Source organism: Heterodontus francisci, chromosome 26 (assembly GCF_036365525.1).
Source record: "Heterodontus francisci isolate sHetFra1 chromosome 26, sHetFra1.hap1, whole genome shotgun sequence".
Lineage (NCBI taxonomy): Eukaryota > Metazoa > Chordata > Chondrichthyes > Heterodontiformes > Heterodontidae > Heterodontus > Heterodontus francisci.
Genome location: NC_090396.1, coordinates 61,813,563 through 61,830,461, shown reverse-complemented (window position 1 = coordinate 61,830,461; position 16,899 = coordinate 61,813,563). Strand labels below are relative to the sequence as shown.

Genomic DNA, 16,899 nt, shown 5'->3' with positions numbered 1-16,899 from the left:
TGGTAAAGAGAGGATTTATGGGGAAAATATGCCATCAGCTGATTCTCATTCACATGTATTTTCCAACACTGATCAGGAGCGGGAACCTTGGCTGATTCCTCCCTCCCTCCCTACCCCAAGTTGCATTTATTGATAGTCACATGAGAAGTACTTTGGTATGGTAATGCCTGGGTGGGACAGGAGATGTCACAGACACTAGCAAGATTAAAAGGAAAACAGCTGCATTGGTGAATTTTCAGTTGGTTGAGCTAGAACTGCAGCTGACAAGTTTTTGCAAGGTATCCCATATTTGCTTTAGTGAATGTAAATTTATTCAGTGCATCATGCTTCGGTGTTAAGTGCAGTGAGAGTTTGCTGGAACATGGCCTCTTCTATAAGTTGTCTGAGCAGCATAGTAATAGCTGTTGGTTCAAACTTATCATTTAGTTACCACAACACGTGACTTTAAAAGCTATTCAGAGTTACATAAGTGTAGCCAAACAGTCTGCTCTTTGACAGAATGTGAGCTTCAAAGTCCGAACAGCCAAGCACAGGGCGCTGGTAAGAGAAATGTTAAAGCTTGTACTTAGAGATTCTTCTGCACAATACAAGAAATAGTTTCAGTTTAGTGGCTGTTTGATGTCGGTGAGCACCAAGAGTTAATGCTGCTTTGGGATTCTGGTTTACTAGACTAATACCTGGAATGGGTGGGTTGTCTTGTGAGAAAAGGTTGGACAGGCTAGGCTTGTATCCACTAGGGTTTAGAAGAGTAAGAAGTGATGTGATTGAAACATATAAGATTCTGAGGGGTCTTTACAGGGTGGATGTGGAAAGGATGTTTCCCCTTGTGGGAGAATCTAGAACTAGGGGTCACTGTTTAAAATTAAGGGGTCTCTCATTTAAAACAGAGATGAGGAGAATTTTTTTCTCCCAGAGGGTCGTGAGTCTTTGGAATTCTCTTCCTCAAAAGGCAGTGGAAGCAGAGTCTTTGAATATTTTTAAGGCAGAGGTAGATAGATTCTTGATAAGCAAGGGGGTGAAAGATTATTGGGGGTGGGCAGGAATGTGGAGTTGAGGTTACAATCGAATCAGCCATGATCTTATTGAATGGCAGAGCAGGCTCGAGGGGCCAAGTGGCCTACTCCTGCTCCTAGTGCGTATGCACTAGGTGGAGGCCTCTGCTGGAAAGCCATGGATGGGAAGTGGAGAAGAGGGAGAGAGAAGATTGTTTGGGGGGTGGGGCGCGGTGGGATGGGGGAGATGGCGGGTCAGGAGCAGATTGCAGGTCTAAGTGGGAAAAAGCTATCAGGAGAGGGGAGATAGTGGGCTGGAGGTAGATAATGGGTCAGGGATGGAGATTGTGGGTCATGGTGGAAATCAGGGGGAGGGAAACAGGTAAGCTTGGGGTATTTAGGGGGGGAGGAGCTCCTGCTCCTCTTGATCCACAAGCAATACTGGAACAACACTTGCCTGCTGGATCCAACCTCTCTCACCACCCTTCAGCTGCTGGGAAACGCGGCCCACAGCTGTTAAATGGGAAAAACTGTCAAGATTTGAGGCATGCAGCCTCATTAGCATATTTAAATAATTGACATGCCTCATGTGATCAGATAAGTCATTCACTCCCATGCAACCAACTTGTCAATTCCAGCAGTGGACATGCTGGAGGCTGGTTGGAATTGGGTTCAGAATTTTGAACACAAGTTTGGCATCACCTGATTTACTGCACCTTAATTTTTACTCTTTGCAATCTGAGTGGGATCCTGAACTATTGATCTTGGCTTTCACTTTGAGCAATATCTGTACCTGATACTGCATCCATTAGCATTCAACACCATAATTAACATGCCTCATTCAGGTGACAAATTTGAATAAACCCAGCTAACTTGTGATTGGGTGTCATAACTTCCCATGGGCTATAATTTAAGGAGTTGTTTAGCAGAGTTCTGCTTTTTCTTGCTTGTATAATAATGTGGAGAAATTTGTACAACTTTCCAACATTCCTAAGTACAAGCCTAAAAACTCTCCCACTTGATCCTTGCTGGAATATTATGAATAATTGTGATATGAATGAAGTGTTAAAATATGTTCGAAGCAATGTACTAATATAGAACATACAAACAATTGAAGCAATGCCTTAGACTGTATAAAATGCATATGTAAACAAATGTTACACTCCATTAAAATGCAGTTAGTCACCAGTCAGCTCATCATTACTCTTTCAAATTATAAGACTCCAATGCTGATTCCAAGCCAAGGTGCAAGTTTCTGAGAATAACTTAAATCACTGGCAGAATGAGCTCTTGGAAGAAAATGAATAAAGAGGTAAGTGAACTTTGTTTAGTTTTTATTTAAATCAACCCTCTTCTCTTCCTGCCTGATCAATAAATAGTACATACGATGTGCTCTGAATGGGCAGTGCAGAGAGTCCTCTGAGTATGTTTGGAAAGTATTCCAATGAAGGGCATGTTGTAAACAAGATCTCAACATTGTTTTTCTGTTACGGGAGCTGTACATGTTATACTAAATTAGAGTTTCACTGAGGTGTCTCTTTATCAGAAACAGTGTCTTGGGTTTCTCTACAAATCTATTTTGTCATGTGGTGCTGTGTGTAATTAGGGCTGAATTTTATGGTGTGTGGGCACAGATTTGTGTCCCAGCACCCGTGGATGTGTGTTTTGCAACTCCTAATGCTTTACTCCAAGTAAGAAATGATCAGACTTAGTAAACAAAAGTTAAATTTAAAACAAGAAATCTGAGATCCAGCCTGCTCTGTGTAGAGTTGAGCGGTATTTACATGATTAAAATAGCATGACATATCTTGGCATTTTACTGATGTTTACATCGTGAAAGTGTTTCAGACTTGTGGAGGTAGACTTGTGTCTGGACCACCAGCTATTCCACTGCCCCCTCCAGTGGTCATAGCCAGTAGTATGACCAGTGCTCTGACAATAATGGTGAGCAGACTTGTTGCCTGCTGTATTCTGCAATTAGCCAGTTGACCAACTCAGGATATTGCCCACAATATGGGAGAATGAACAAGATGACCTTCTCAAGATGGCCACTGACTGTACTCCTGCAGTGGCAAATAGGTGGGCTAGCCACCTTTCTAGAATTCTTCCAACCCCAATATCATAGGTGCATTTCCCCAGCAAGAAGAATTGTAAAAAGGACACTTGAAGAGGTTTCTGAGACACCCAGAAGATCCGTCCCTTCCCTCAAACCTAATAGTTTGAGCTACCCAGAATTTGTGGCCAAGCAACATCCAGCCATGTTTCATGAGACATAAGGTGATGTTATGGATGCAGGAAGGTCATCTAGCGATCTCTTTGTCCTTGTTGAGGTACTTAGGGCCCAGGTTTGAATCATGTTGAAACACAATAAGCACTCATGGCATCTGAAGCTCCACGTTGGCAATCTGAAGTCTGCGTGCCTACTTTCTGATGTGCTTCATATAGATGAAATGAGCTTGGAATTTAAATCAGTCTTTTGCAGGTTATGAAAAACAAATTTATTTGCTACTTGAGTCTGATAATCCAAACCAGGCAAAAATGGTTTGAACGTTTCACTTGTTTTTGTTAAATTGAGAGGGTTTGATGCTGCATGAACTGTATTACTTTGCTAACATTTTTACTTATTGTAGGAACTTGAAAAGCAGTATTTGCCGAGTCACTGGTCACACCGTATGGACAAAGATGCAATAATAGAAGCTCATATCAAAGAAATTACTAAAGGTATGTGTGGCCAGCCATGCTGGATACATGTTGCAATTTACAAACAGTTATGCTTCTGATGGTTGTTCTCTTCTGGCCTGGTGTTCCCACGAATGAGATTTGAAAATGTTGTTAAATTGTTCTCAGGATGTGGGCAATGCTGGCAAGGCCATATTTATTGTTTATCCTGAGTTACCTAGGTAATTTATGAATCAATTGCATAGTGTTAGTCACATGTGTGCCAAACCAAGTAGATATGACAAACTCCCGTCCCTGAACCAAATTTGGGATCCTGTGGCCATTTTTTTCCAGGAGGATGACTTGGACATAAGTGATTTCAACTATATATATTGGGCAGAAGCTTGCCTGAATGGGTGCGGTTACCCCAAACAGCGCCATCCATAGGTAGATGAGTACTCTCACAGGTAATTAGGGATGGGCAATAAATGCTGCCCTTGCCAGCGATGCCCTTATCCCATTAACGAATAACAAAAAGAAAATTGGTTAGTTGTTTTGCACAGATTCCATACAATGGCCCATTTGTAAGCAAAGTCTGGTCCTTCAGGAGACATGCAGCACCTTCGAGGTGATACATTTCTTTGATCTCTTCTGGTGCCTGAAGAAAGACTTTTTTTAGAATCTGTATAGATATCAGTCACTGAAAGGAACAGAAAAGTTGTGGGAGAAAAATAACCTTTGCACTGTCAACAGAGCAGATAGCAGTGCAGATCTATCTTTCTATGCAAAAATTCCCTTCAAGTGGATTGGTCTACACATGTTCTTTATTTATCTAACAACAAGCAAACAGAAGTTGAACTGATTGTACCAAGTGCCTTTCATCATACTTGGTGTTTTGAATGTTTTACTTGCAATGGAGAAAATTAATCAGCTTACAAACTAAACTGAGTAACAACTCTCTTCGTGTTAACTTGGTTCAACTTCAAAGAGGTTAAAGGACACCGCAGGTGTAAGAAACAAAGATCCAGTCCAGATTATAAGGGAGTTTCATTGTTACTCTCTCATCTCCCGCCATCAGGTTAGCAGATACAGGACAGCTAAAGTGGACTTCCACTTTTAAAAAACCCAGTCAACCAAACAACTTTGGGGAGTGATTGACCCCACTGACCCCCAATAGCTACATGTAGCAGAGTCAAATTTGCAATGGAGGGATTTGAACTCATGAGCTCTAGATTGCTAGTTCAGTGCCATAACCACATAGTACCTTACCTAGTATATAATGAGAGGAACTGTTTTTGCAACTTTATCATGAGCTCTAAAAACAGACCTTAACCTACTCTGGTATGCCTGTCTGTTTATTACTTGTTAATGGTTTCAAATTATAGTTGTGAAGGAGTTTGTTCCTGATTCTCTGTAAACCAGTCTTCAGTTGGAGTAAGCCAGTTAATTTCAGCACTGTTGTAAAATATTAAAATGAAGCAAGTCTGGATTTGGGCAACAATTATTTTAATGTTATTAATATAATTTTTCTGACAGCTTGCTTGCAGCAATGTTCAGGAGATTAATCTCTAATTCCTGAAGACTCCAGGACAATCCAGGAGGTTTGGTAACCTTAACTGGAAGGTCCCTAATTCAATCCCTGGTTTGAGCTAATTTAGTTGAACTCAGAAGGGGCAGTAGCTTGGTTTCGATATTTCTGGGATCAACATGACTGGGAGAGGAAAGATCAGCCAAGATTCCTGCTTCTGATTGTTATCTAGAGGCTCTGCTGAACCATTTACATATGTACTTTGGGTGGTGATAGTTTCAGGCTCAGCTATGGTGACCAACATGATTGAAAAGCAAGTAACTAACAGAAACATAAAAATAGTACAGGAAATATAAATGGAGATAAAAGGGAGTAAACAAAAATTGAGCATTGTTAAGTATTGTAATGTATTGGAGAAAATAATACCTTAGTACATGTTAAAACAAACACAGTAAACAGTAAAATGGTAATCGAGTTAATAGATAATTTAGTACAAACAGTTGGTGAACGAAAAAAATTAAAAGCAAGTAACAAATACATGAAGAATGAAGAAAATACAAATAAATGTGATTACAGACCAAAGTATGATTTTTATTAGGGATGAGCACCAATGTATAATCTCACTGATGACTTGCTCCAAGGGGTCTGCCAGGCCTGCTCTGAAGCTAGTCACTGGCAAGTTCTCCTTATTTAAGGAAGGATGTAAATGTAAATTTACAATTAAATGTAAATGTGTTGGAAGCAGTTCAGAGAAGGTTTACTAGACTGACACCTGGAATGGGCGGGTGTCTTGTGAGGAAAGGTTAGACAGACTAGGCTTGTATCCGCTGGAGTTTAGAAGAGTAAGAGGTGACTTGATTGAAACAGCTAAGATTCTGAGGGGTCTTGACAGGGTAGATGTGGAAAGGATGTTTCCTCTTGTGGGAGAACCTAGAACTAGGGGTCACTGTTTAAAAATACAAATTGACTCCTGGCAATGCAAAGAATGTGCAGAGCGATCGCGGACGTCATCAGTGTGTGCGAACATTTGCCAGCTTGCCAGTATGAATGCGCGCATGACTTCACCACGCAATGATGTCCTCACCCCTCAATAGCGTGTCCATTCACCCAAACAGTACCCCGCTCCCTCCCACCATCCCTGCTTCAATCGCTGCTTCACCCCACTCGACTGCTCACTCCCTGCCACGCCACTGCCTTCCCTCCGCCACTCGCTCCTCCCTGCCCCACAGCTACTGGCTCCCACCCCACTGGACGCTCTCCCCCTTCAGCCGCTCACTCCAAGCCTCCCCGCTTCCCCCTCTTAGCCACCTGCTCCTGCCCGTGGTGCTATCACCCCACTCCCCACCCCCCTCAGCCACTCACTCCAGATCTTGCCACTGCACCCCCCACACCCCCCCCCGCACCTCCAGCCGCTCACTCCCCGCTTCTCCCCTGCTGGCCGCTCGCTCCAGGCTGTGCCACTTCCCTCCTCAGGGTCACTCGCTCCCATGTTGCGCCGTCACCCCTTGCGGCCCATCTTGCTTCTTTGGGCAGTGTGGCAGGGAACGATCGAATGTGGGAGCAAGTGGCCTAGGGGAGGGAAGCGGTGTTGCCTGGAGCAAGCTGCCGGGGGTGTTTGGGGGGGTGGGGGTCGGAATGGGGAGTAAGCGGTGAGAAGACGGGCACAGGAGGGAGCGGCAAAGAGAAGCACAATGGCAGGAGGGAGTGGGGGACTGCTGAGGGTTGGTTGGAGGCAGATGGCAACCATTGGGATTTTCGGGTTGAATTTGTTTTTTGTGATAAATTGAGCAGTGCCATCTTTATTACTGGCAGCTGCCTGAGACGTCACTGACATTGATGTTTCAGTGCAAGAGGCTGCATCTGCGCAAGTGCTAGTACTACACCACCAAGTGGTTGCGTTGTCAGCAAACGCTACCTTAAAAATAACGGGTTGGCCATTTAAGACAGATGAGGAGAAAATTTTTCTCTCAGAGGGCCGTGAGTCTTTGGAATTCTCTTCGTCTAAAGCTGCTGGAAGCAGAGTCTTTGAATATTTTTAAAGCAGAAGTAGATAGATTCTTGATAAGCAAGGGGGTGAAAGGTTATCGGGGGTAGGCGTGAATGTGGAGTTGAGTTTACAATCAGATCAGCCATGATCCTGTTGAATGGCAGAGCAGGCTCAAGGGACTGAGTGGCCCACTCCTGCTCCTAGTTCGTATGTTCACAAGAACAGCCCTCAATGACTGGCCCACCAAATTTTCATTATTCCCTATGGGAAAGCATACTACACCTTGCAGAAATTGTAAACTTAGTGTATGTAGAATGGACAACTGCATCCTGCCACTCCACATATATATGTTTTAATTTGAAGGTTAGCTTCTTACCATTTTTCTTCATATTCCCAAAGCTCTACACAAACGGAAGCAAAGAAAGCAGAGTGAGTGACACACTCCCATTCCCCTATCAGTGCTATTGTGTTCTGGAAATCAAAGTGCACAAGAGAGTCCCTGTAAGAATTTGCCTATCCTAGTATCCTCTCAGAGTTCCTCCACAGCAACTTAACAGTGTGAAGGAATTGAGAGTGGATGCAAGGTAGGTTTGGATAAATACATCTTTGGCCCTTTGGCCCATTTCAGCTCATCATTTGAAAACTTTCTAGAATACTGAATCCACTATCATGCATGCCCCCACCTGCCAAGAATGAGGTACATTAATTTTGCCACATGGACATTAAATTTCGAATTGTTGCTGGGAAGAAGAGAAGGCCTGTGACAAGGGATTGCCAGGCCCTTGGCTGGAAAGGCATTTTTGCATATTAACAGACAATTTTTGGAACAAAGGAGCTATCCAATTCAATCCACAAACAGACGTGGTCAGACCAGTTATTCACATGACTAACTGGCTGTTGCAGAGTTGGAACTAGCCACAGAGACTGCAGGAAGCTGTTTGCTCCTGGATTGAAGACCTCTCCTGGTTGGCTCACCACAGCCTCTCCTGTCTGCTCCCATCTCTTTCTCATGGAACTCCAAAACCCACTGAAGACACATGAACCCCAAGAGAGAAAAGTCTCCTCTAGTGAACAAGGTTTAAGAGGAATACTGGGCCCCAACGAAAAGTGAGAACTACTTACAATCAAGGATTCTACAGTGAGCTCGAAGCACAGTAACAAAAAAAACCCACTTCAGAGATTGTCTCAAACTTTTCCACTTAATTTTTCTTCTGCATGTATGTATCGCGTATGCATGCTAGCGTGGGCACGTCATGTATCCGTAGGTGTTAACCGAATTAGAGTTGAAATTTAATAAAAATTTCATTTTCTTCTTTAAACCTGAAAGCCTGTTTGTGCTGGCTTCTTTGCCTTATAATTGAAAAGTGGTGAACAAGGAATCACCAAGGGGGGGCTCAAAACACAGTGTGTTTAAAATTAAACCATTTTACTTTACTGTAAGACCAGGTGAAGGCTGAAAAGGAACCCTCTTCCTCTTTCTCACCTGGTTGTAACACTACCATGGTCCCATTTTATCTTTAGCATCCATTTAAAAAGCAGATCAGAACCTCAATTTAACGTTTCATGAGAATGATGCTACCTCTGACTCAGTACTGCACAAGGTGTCCATTTAGAATACATGCTTGCCTTAGAGGAGAGCTTCATCTCACAACTTTCTAGCTCCAAGGTAACAGTTCTGCACATAGCCAAGTGGGCACTCAATGCCCATGTGCAGATTGCCATGGTACCAAAGTTGCCTTTCCAATGGGCTGCATAACCATAAAATTTCCAAAATGGTAACTGTATATTCATCTCAAATCAAATGTCTTTTTGTTGCCCTCAGGTACTGAGAAAGGTCGCAGTGTAGCTCAGACTTGGTTCGATGTAGCCTACGGACAAGGTGATGGTGAAAAATTAGACATTTATCTACCTTCAAATCCATCAACAGGTTTGTAGAAGAACATACTCCAGCATTAATGAGTTTTAGTTCAATGGAAAGTCAAGTTGCATACCTGCTGTTATTTTTTGTTCAAAAATATACATAATTTGATGCTGACTATGTGAGCATTATATTTTTTGATGTGCTGTGTTATGGCTGCATTTGGAAGAGCAATTTTACCCCTGATAGTTTGCTCCACTTATTTCTTCTGAAGTCACTGACTCCTTGTTGGAATATATTTATTATTTATTTATATTATATTATTTATATTAATTATTCATATAATTCTAGATTTAGTCTTCGGTAATGAAGCTGGGAAAGTGGATGAAGTAACAGTGGGTGACCATTTTGGAGATAGTGACCATAATACAGTTAGTATTTACTAAGGTGATTGGTAGAAGGATTAGAGGGGACATGAGGAAAAACGGTTTCACCCAGAGGGTGGTGGGTGTCTGGAATTCACTGCCAGGAATGGTGGTGGAGGCAGAAACCCTCAATTCTTCTAAAAGGAGCTGGACATGTATCTGAAGTGCTGTAACCTGAAAGGCTATGGACCGGGTGCTGGAAGGTGGGAATGGATTGGGCGGCTAGTTTGTTCAGCCAGCATGGACACAACGGGCTGAATGGCCTTCTGTGCCTTAATTTTTCTATGGTTCTATATTTCCCAGGTGCACTCCAGTACTTTACACAAGGTATCCATTATTCATGTGTAAGTATTGACAATGAGTGGTACCAAACTAGTGGACTGCATGGGACATTGCAGTGGAGTCCAATCCCATTTAACTCTAATTTGCAGACCATAGACTACAGTCAAGAGGAAGAACTGGCCTTTAAAAAATTTTTTCCCCCTTCACCAAACCCATACCACTCCCTGGCTGAGATACCATTATGGGATCAGACGTTGGACTTTCCTGGTCTATATGGTTCAGTTCCTCCCTAGGCAATATGCACTGAATGATCAGGGGAATATCAGTATCTCTTCTGCTGTTGAGATACAATTCATATGATAGTAAACGAGAATTTACTAAATGGAATACTTGGGCCAGAATTTTATGGTGGTGGGTGGTGGGGGGTGGGGGGGGCCCATTCACTGACTGAAAACTTGGTGACGAGCCTGCCTCCGCCTGGCCTGGGGATCTAGACCAGATTTTACACTCCCCAAGCCCTTAGCTGGTCTTGGGCAGGACTTCCAACTCATTGAGGCAGGAGGTCCCGCCAAATGGAGCTGCTGACCATTCAGTGAGCCGGCAGCTCCTAGTCCCAGCAACGCCACTGGGAGTGGTGGCCACTGCTGGGACTGCATCCAGCTTTAGGGTGAAGATGAAGGACGGCCCTGGAGAAAGAGAAGTTTTTAGAACCCCGGCGAGGCAGTGGGGGGGGGATCGGTTAGGGGGGCAGGGGGAGTGTTGTGTGTTGGAGCCAGTGGGGGCTTCGGGGGCAGCCCTCCGTGGGGCACAGGGTGCCTGATCAGGAGAGCCTCACCCCACCAGCCCACAAGAAAGTCGCCTAGTTTCATCAGGTGGGCTTTCTGAGGCCACAGCCTCAGCGTAAAATACCCGTGGCAGTTAATTGGTGACTTAAGGGCCTTTATTGGCCTGGGGCAGGCGGGCTACCGCCGCCCCATGTAAATCGACAGCGGCGGCGGGAGCGGGTTGGGAAGAGCACCCCCCCCCCCCCAACAGCCTCCCACTCCATTTTACACCCCACCCCCCGCCACCAGCCCACTCTTTTGCGGGGGGGGGGGTGTAAAATTCCAGCCTTGGTGTCAAAATGGCAGCTGGACATCTATTACCTATCCTGGGTACTATTTTGTCTGATTTGCATGAAGCCAAGAATGTTGAGGCCTTGCTCAACCAGCTAAAGTTTGGTCAATAAAATACATAAGCTTGCTAATGTAACTCATTTACACGTACTTGCCTTATTGACTTACTAATGCCTATGGAAACCCAAATAGAATGGTTAGCACTGCAGCCTCACAGCTCCAGGGACCCGGGTTCGATTCCGGGTACTGCCTGTGTGGAGTTTGCAAGTTCTGCCTGTGTCTGCGTGGGTTTTCTCCGGGTGCTCCGGTTTCCTCCCACAAGCCAAAAGACTTGCAGGTTGATAGGTAAATTGGCCATTATAAATTGTCACTAGTATAGGTAGGTGGTAGGGAAATATAGGGACAGGTGGGGATGTTTGGTAGGAATATAGGATTAGTATAAATGGGTGGTTGATGTTCGGCACAGACTCGGTGGGCCGAAGGGCCTGTTTCAGTGCTGTATCTCTAATCTAATACTGGCACCACAAATTACAGGTAAATTTTATCTACAAATTCTGTTGATTTAGTTTCCCAATTCATTGGTTTTGGTGATTATGTTCGAAATAAATTATCTTGTGCTTACATACCACATAATACAGTGAACCAATTAAATAAGGCAACTAGTAAACAGTACCCTTGTGACTTCACACAGTGATTTCTTGACCTAAGAACTAAGTCAAACCTGACTTAGGAAAAGCTTATTTAGTCATGGAAAAATTGGGTGCAACTGTATTCATTTGCGGTCAAAGTTAGACTCCTCTCTTCCCACCAAGTCCGAAAATACTGATGAGTTGTCATGGAGGCCATGAGCAAACCCAAAGAGAAAAGCAGCATCAGCTACATGACGTAAAGCATGAAAATCTGGGTCTACTTTTCTCAGGGAATCAGATTGCTGGGCTCGGAGGAGCCAGTCTGTGATCAGCCACTTACCAAAGTGTTTCTTTGTTTTTTTTGTATGGCTTTAAACATCTTCCTGTAACATACTGAATATGAAATAAACATTGTGAATGTATTATTTTGCTAAATAATATCAGTCTGTTAGAAGCAAATGATACTTAGGGAGAGGAATAAAGCTTTTAGAAGATTCTTCTTGTGAGGCAATATTTACAGTTATAAAACAAGAAATGCTGGAACCACTCAGCAGGTCTGGCAGCATCTGTGAAAAGAGAAGCAGAGTTAACCTGTACCCTTCCGAAGAAGGGTCTCTGACCCGAAACGTTAACTCTGCTTCTCTTTTCACAGATGCTGCCAGACCTGCTGAGTGGTTCCAGCATTTCTTGTTTTTATTTCAGATTTCCAGCATCCGCAGTATTTTGCTTTTATAATATTTACAGTTATACTGGTTGGAAAGCAGGAATCCTGCCTAAAGGACACCAGCTGGTTTAAAGTATCTATTAGGTTTCTCAAGCAGCCAGCTGTTGGTGAACTGAGCAGAATATGGCATCACTTTTAACCCTGGATGCCGATTTCTGTCCTCAAACAAATATTAAGTAGTTACTAGCTGGAATATTCAAAAAGGACTCATTTCTCCTGACTAGTTGTAGATACCTGGGTTAGATGACCTGTCCACCTTCTAGTCTGGAAACGCTGTATGGTGCTGGGAAGCTGGGCAACAGAGAAATAAAAAAGACCTTAAGCTATAAATAAAGAAAAAAAACCAAAAAGTACAATGATCATATTTTTATAAGTTAATTGTGTGTCAGCAAAATAAAAATGAACCTTCTTCTACTATGGCTTTGTATATGGTAACATGTTGATATTACAAACTGGTTTCATTAAATCTTCTGCAATACTAATGCAGATACATAAAGATAGACTGCGTTCACTCCAAACCTAACATTAACTTGCCTTTGATAAATCTACAGCTCCAGCTCCAGCTCTGCTCATCTATTTTCATGGAGGTTACTGGCAGCTGCTGAGGTGAGTCCTGGAAAACAATGTTGAACAATTGTTCTGTATTATAGTATATATAAGTCTCCTATGGGGTTTAGTCAAAGATAAAATGGGTAATGGTAGAAACCAGTTGTAGAGTAAGAAATATATGGCAAGTAGAAACTGTTGCTGGGGCTGCACTGGCTAGATAACAACAGTGGTAATGGACATCCTAGTTTTACAGTTAGCTAATACTAGACATAAATATTTTAACAGATTTACTCTTTTACATTGTTGTTTGCAGCAAGGATTTGTCTGGTTTCATGGTGCCTCCACTGGTTAAAGCTGGAGCAATTGTTGTTATTGTCGACTTTGCCTTAGCACCAAAAGGTAGGTACAACCTCCTGAACCCTGTTAACAGCACCAGCAAGACAAGGAAATTGCAGATTCTATGAGGGTTTAAAACTTTTATCCCTTACACGTTGGTCCTGAATTAAATCCCAGTATCAAGGTGTTTACGCTACTCCATTGTCAGGTGTAGCTTTATTACTGTAATGATAAACTGATGCCATATAAGTCAAAATTAAGCATCACTTCATACCCCATCTTCCCTTTGTTGCTATTCTCTCTCTTTTGCTTTTATTGTACTTTCTTTCCAACAAATCTTATTGTAATTATTCAACAATTAAAAAAAAAAATTATAACCGCTTTGTAAAACACCAACATATTGGAAATAAAGGCCATTTGTGATGCATTTGAGGAGGTCAAACAAGGCAAAGGAATACACGATTAATGGGAAAACACTGAGAAGTGTAGAGGAAGTGAGGGACCTTGGAGTGAATGTCCACAGATCCCTGAAGGTAGCAGGACAGGTCGATAAGGTGGTCAAGAAGACATATGGAATCCTTTCCTTTATTAGCCAAGGTAAAGAATATAAGGACAGGGAGGTTATGCTGGAACTGTATAACTCATTAGTTAGGCCACAACTTGAGTACTGTGTGCAGTTCTGGTTACCTCATTACAGAAAGGATGTAATTGCACTAGAGAGGGTACAGAGGAGACTTATGAGGATGTTGCCAGGACTGGGAAAATCCAGCTATGAGGAAAGATTGAATAGGCTGGGATTGTTCTCCTTGGAACAGAGAAGGCTGAGGGGAGATCTGACTGAATTTTGAGGGGCCTAGATAGAGTGGATGTGAAGGGTCTATTCACCTTAGCAGCGAGGTCACTGACTAGGGGCATAGATTTAAAATAATTGGTAGAAAAATTAGAGGGGAGATGAGGAAAAACTTTTTCACCCAGGGTGGTGGGGGTCTGGAACTCACTGCCTGAAAGGATAGTTGAGACCAGTGTGGGGAGGGGGTGGGTGGGCATGGGGAATGAGTGGCGAAGGGAAGGCAGTGGCAAGGACAGGCGGGAGTTGCAAAGAGAAGCACGATGCTAGGAGGGAGCAGGGTATTGTTGGGGCTGAGTTGGAGGCAGCGATAGAAACCCTCAACTCATTCAAAAGGTATCTGGATATGCACCTCATGTGCCGTAATCTGCAGGGCTACGGACCAAATGCTGGAAGGTGGGATTAGAATGGATGGTTTATTTTTCGGCCGGCACAGACACGATGGGTCAAGTGGCCTCTTTCTGTGCCTTAAACTTTCTATGATTCTAAAGAGGCCTCTGATGCACTAAAAACCAGTTCCAAAAGCTGACCTCGGAGTATAAAAACTGATCTGATTATGTCATAGATAACAACAAGAATTTGCATTTATATCACATCTTAAACATAGTAAAATGACCTAAAGTATCTAACAGAAATGTCATCAAACAAAATTTGACACTGAGCCACATATGAGGACAGATGATCAAAAGCTTGGTCCAAGAGTTAGGTCTTAAAGAACATCTTAAAGGAGGAGAGAGAGCTAGAGAGGCAGAGAGATTTATGGAAGGAATTCCAGAGCTTAGGACCGAGGCAGCTAAAGGCATGGCCACCAATGTTGGAGAAATAAAAGTCAAAGATGTGCAGAAGTCTATAATTGGAGGACTGTTGAGATCTGAGTTATGTAGGGCTGGAGAAAGTTACAGAGATAGATAGCAATAACTTGTACTTTAAATATAGCAAAACACCCCACGGTGTTACACACTAGAGTGGGAAAGAAATGGAAACCAAGCTGGTGCAGGAAAAAGGTCAGGAGAAGAGACCATAGGCAAGATTGAAGAGAGAGGTTTTGTAAAAGCTATTGAAGAACTTGGAAAGCTGGTAAGGAGAGTGTTGGAAGCATTTGAGCCCAGACATGACAAACGAATTGATGAGCAATTCAGTGATGGTGGATGTGAGGTAGGAATTAAAGGAAGCAATATTATATACTTAGGTGGATAAGATGTGATGTTTGAGCTCAGCTCAGTTCACCTTGAGAAAGCAGCAAAGGACACCAAGAATGTACACTGTCAAAGTCAACCTGAGCAAGCAGCCTGGAAGGTGAATGGAATCGGAGCTCGAACATAGAATTTCAGATAAGAAATGAATAGGATGCCTCCGCTCTTGCCAGTGTAATGTTGCAGCAAACTCTTGCCCATCTAATATTTGATATTGGACAACTGGTTGGATAAGATACCAACAGTTGAGGGTGATGGTAGAGTTGTAAAGCTGGATGTTATCAGCATATCGTTGGAAGCTGACCCCATGTTTATGAATAATGTTATTCAGAGGCAACAAGCATGCACACGAGGAATCAAGGGGAGCAGTAGTGGAACCTTGGGCCACACTAGAGGTGACTGTATAGTTATTGTAGCAGAAGCCTATTTTTGATCAGGTTAGAGGCTAATTGCATGCAGAAAAGCTAACTTGGTTTGGTGCATGAAGAGTTGAGTGAAATACCAGCCTTGAATGAAGTTTAGAGCAATGCTTCAAGACAGATATGTAAATGGCAATGTTAAAACTGTTTTTTAAAAGATATCAACTGCTTTAGTAAGACGGAGCAAGTGGTTCTAGGTTCTCATACATTGTTTTACCTGAAACAGCTCCTTGAATGTTCCATTTTAGCTTTAAATAATAAAATGCTCTTACACCAGCTTGAATCTGCTGTTACTACATGAAACTGTAATTCTAAATTAAAATTTTAAGACCTTTTGTTTTGCTACATTTTCAGGTAATATGGACTTAATTGTGTCTCAGGTCCGACGTAGCGTGGCCTTCATTGTCCAGCAGTATTCTGCTTTGAGGTAACATCTGACAAAATGCTATTTCAGAACTTCATGGCTACAAACAGAAAGCAGAGAGCAGCAATTTAAATTAATGACTCAGATTGGCAAATAATGGGAAGTGGTATTCCACAAGGGTTGGTGCTGGGACCATTGTTATTCACCATTTACATGAACAATTTGGTCTTGGGAATTGGAAATATAATCCCAAAATTTGCAGATGACACCAAATTGGGAGTGCAGTTAATATAAAGGAGGACTCTGATAAAATATAGGAAGACATTAATAAAATTGCAAAATTGGCAAATAAACTTCAATATAGATAAGTGCGAAGTAATAAATTTTGGTGGGAAAATAAGTGTCTAAATTGGGTAGAGGAACAGAGGGATACACAGATCCCTAAAAATAATGATGTAAGTTAGTAAGGCCATCAAAAAGGCATTGGGTCTGTTTCAGAAGGGATAGAATTGAAAAGCAGAGCAGTTATGTACAGAATTTTGATTTGATACTTGGAGTATTGTAAACAATTCTGGTCTCCATATTACAAAAAGGATATAGGGGCACTGGAGTAGGTACGTTAAAGATTTACTAGAATGATAGCAGAACTGAAAGGTTATACTTATCAGGAAAGATTGAAAAAGCTGGGCTCTTTTCTTTAGAAAAGAGAAGTCGGAGCAGTGACCTGATCGTGGTCTTCAAGATTATGAAAGAGTTTAATAGAGTAGACGTAGAGAACATGTACGTGAAATTGGGCTCAGATAGTGCCTGTTGTTTGGGTGCTACAGCTGACATTCGTGGACCAAAATGATGTCCGATGCACAGAGGCACAATTCTGCCACAAATTGTGCCAGACACCATCTTGGTGAGGCCATTAACTAGCGTGCACGCAGCTAACATCTGCTAGAAGTACACAGAGCAGGCAGATCACGATGCCAATCAGTGTGCAACGCT

General features: G+C 42.6%; 1 protein-coding gene across 4 annotated transcripts in view; it reads left to right on the top strand.

Moving 5' to 3' along the window:
* The first annotated feature begins 480 nt into the window (after positions 1–480).
* afmid (arylformamidase) overlaps positions 481–16,899 on the top strand; it is a 40,406-nt gene continuing 23,987 nt past the window's right edge. For 2 of the 4 annotated variants that reach the window (XM_068058367.1, XM_068058369.1), the window contains exons 1-7: positions 502–540; positions 2,213–2,304; positions 3,623–3,713; positions 8,988–9,092; positions 12,750–12,804; positions 13,061–13,146; positions 15,897–15,969. In XM_068058367.1, the coding sequence (XP_067914468.1) occupies positions 2,275–2,304; positions 3,623–3,713; positions 8,988–9,092; positions 12,750–12,804; positions 13,061–13,146; positions 15,897–15,969 (440 nt within the window). In that variant the 5' untranslated portion in view covers positions 502–540; positions 2,213–2,274. Of the gene's footprint in view, positions 541–2,170; positions 2,305–3,622; positions 3,714–8,987; positions 9,093–12,749; positions 12,805–13,060; positions 13,147–15,896; positions 15,970–16,899 lie in introns of all 4 variants that reach the window. The other 2 variants (XM_068058368.1, XM_068058370.1) reach the window with 2 other exon arrangements.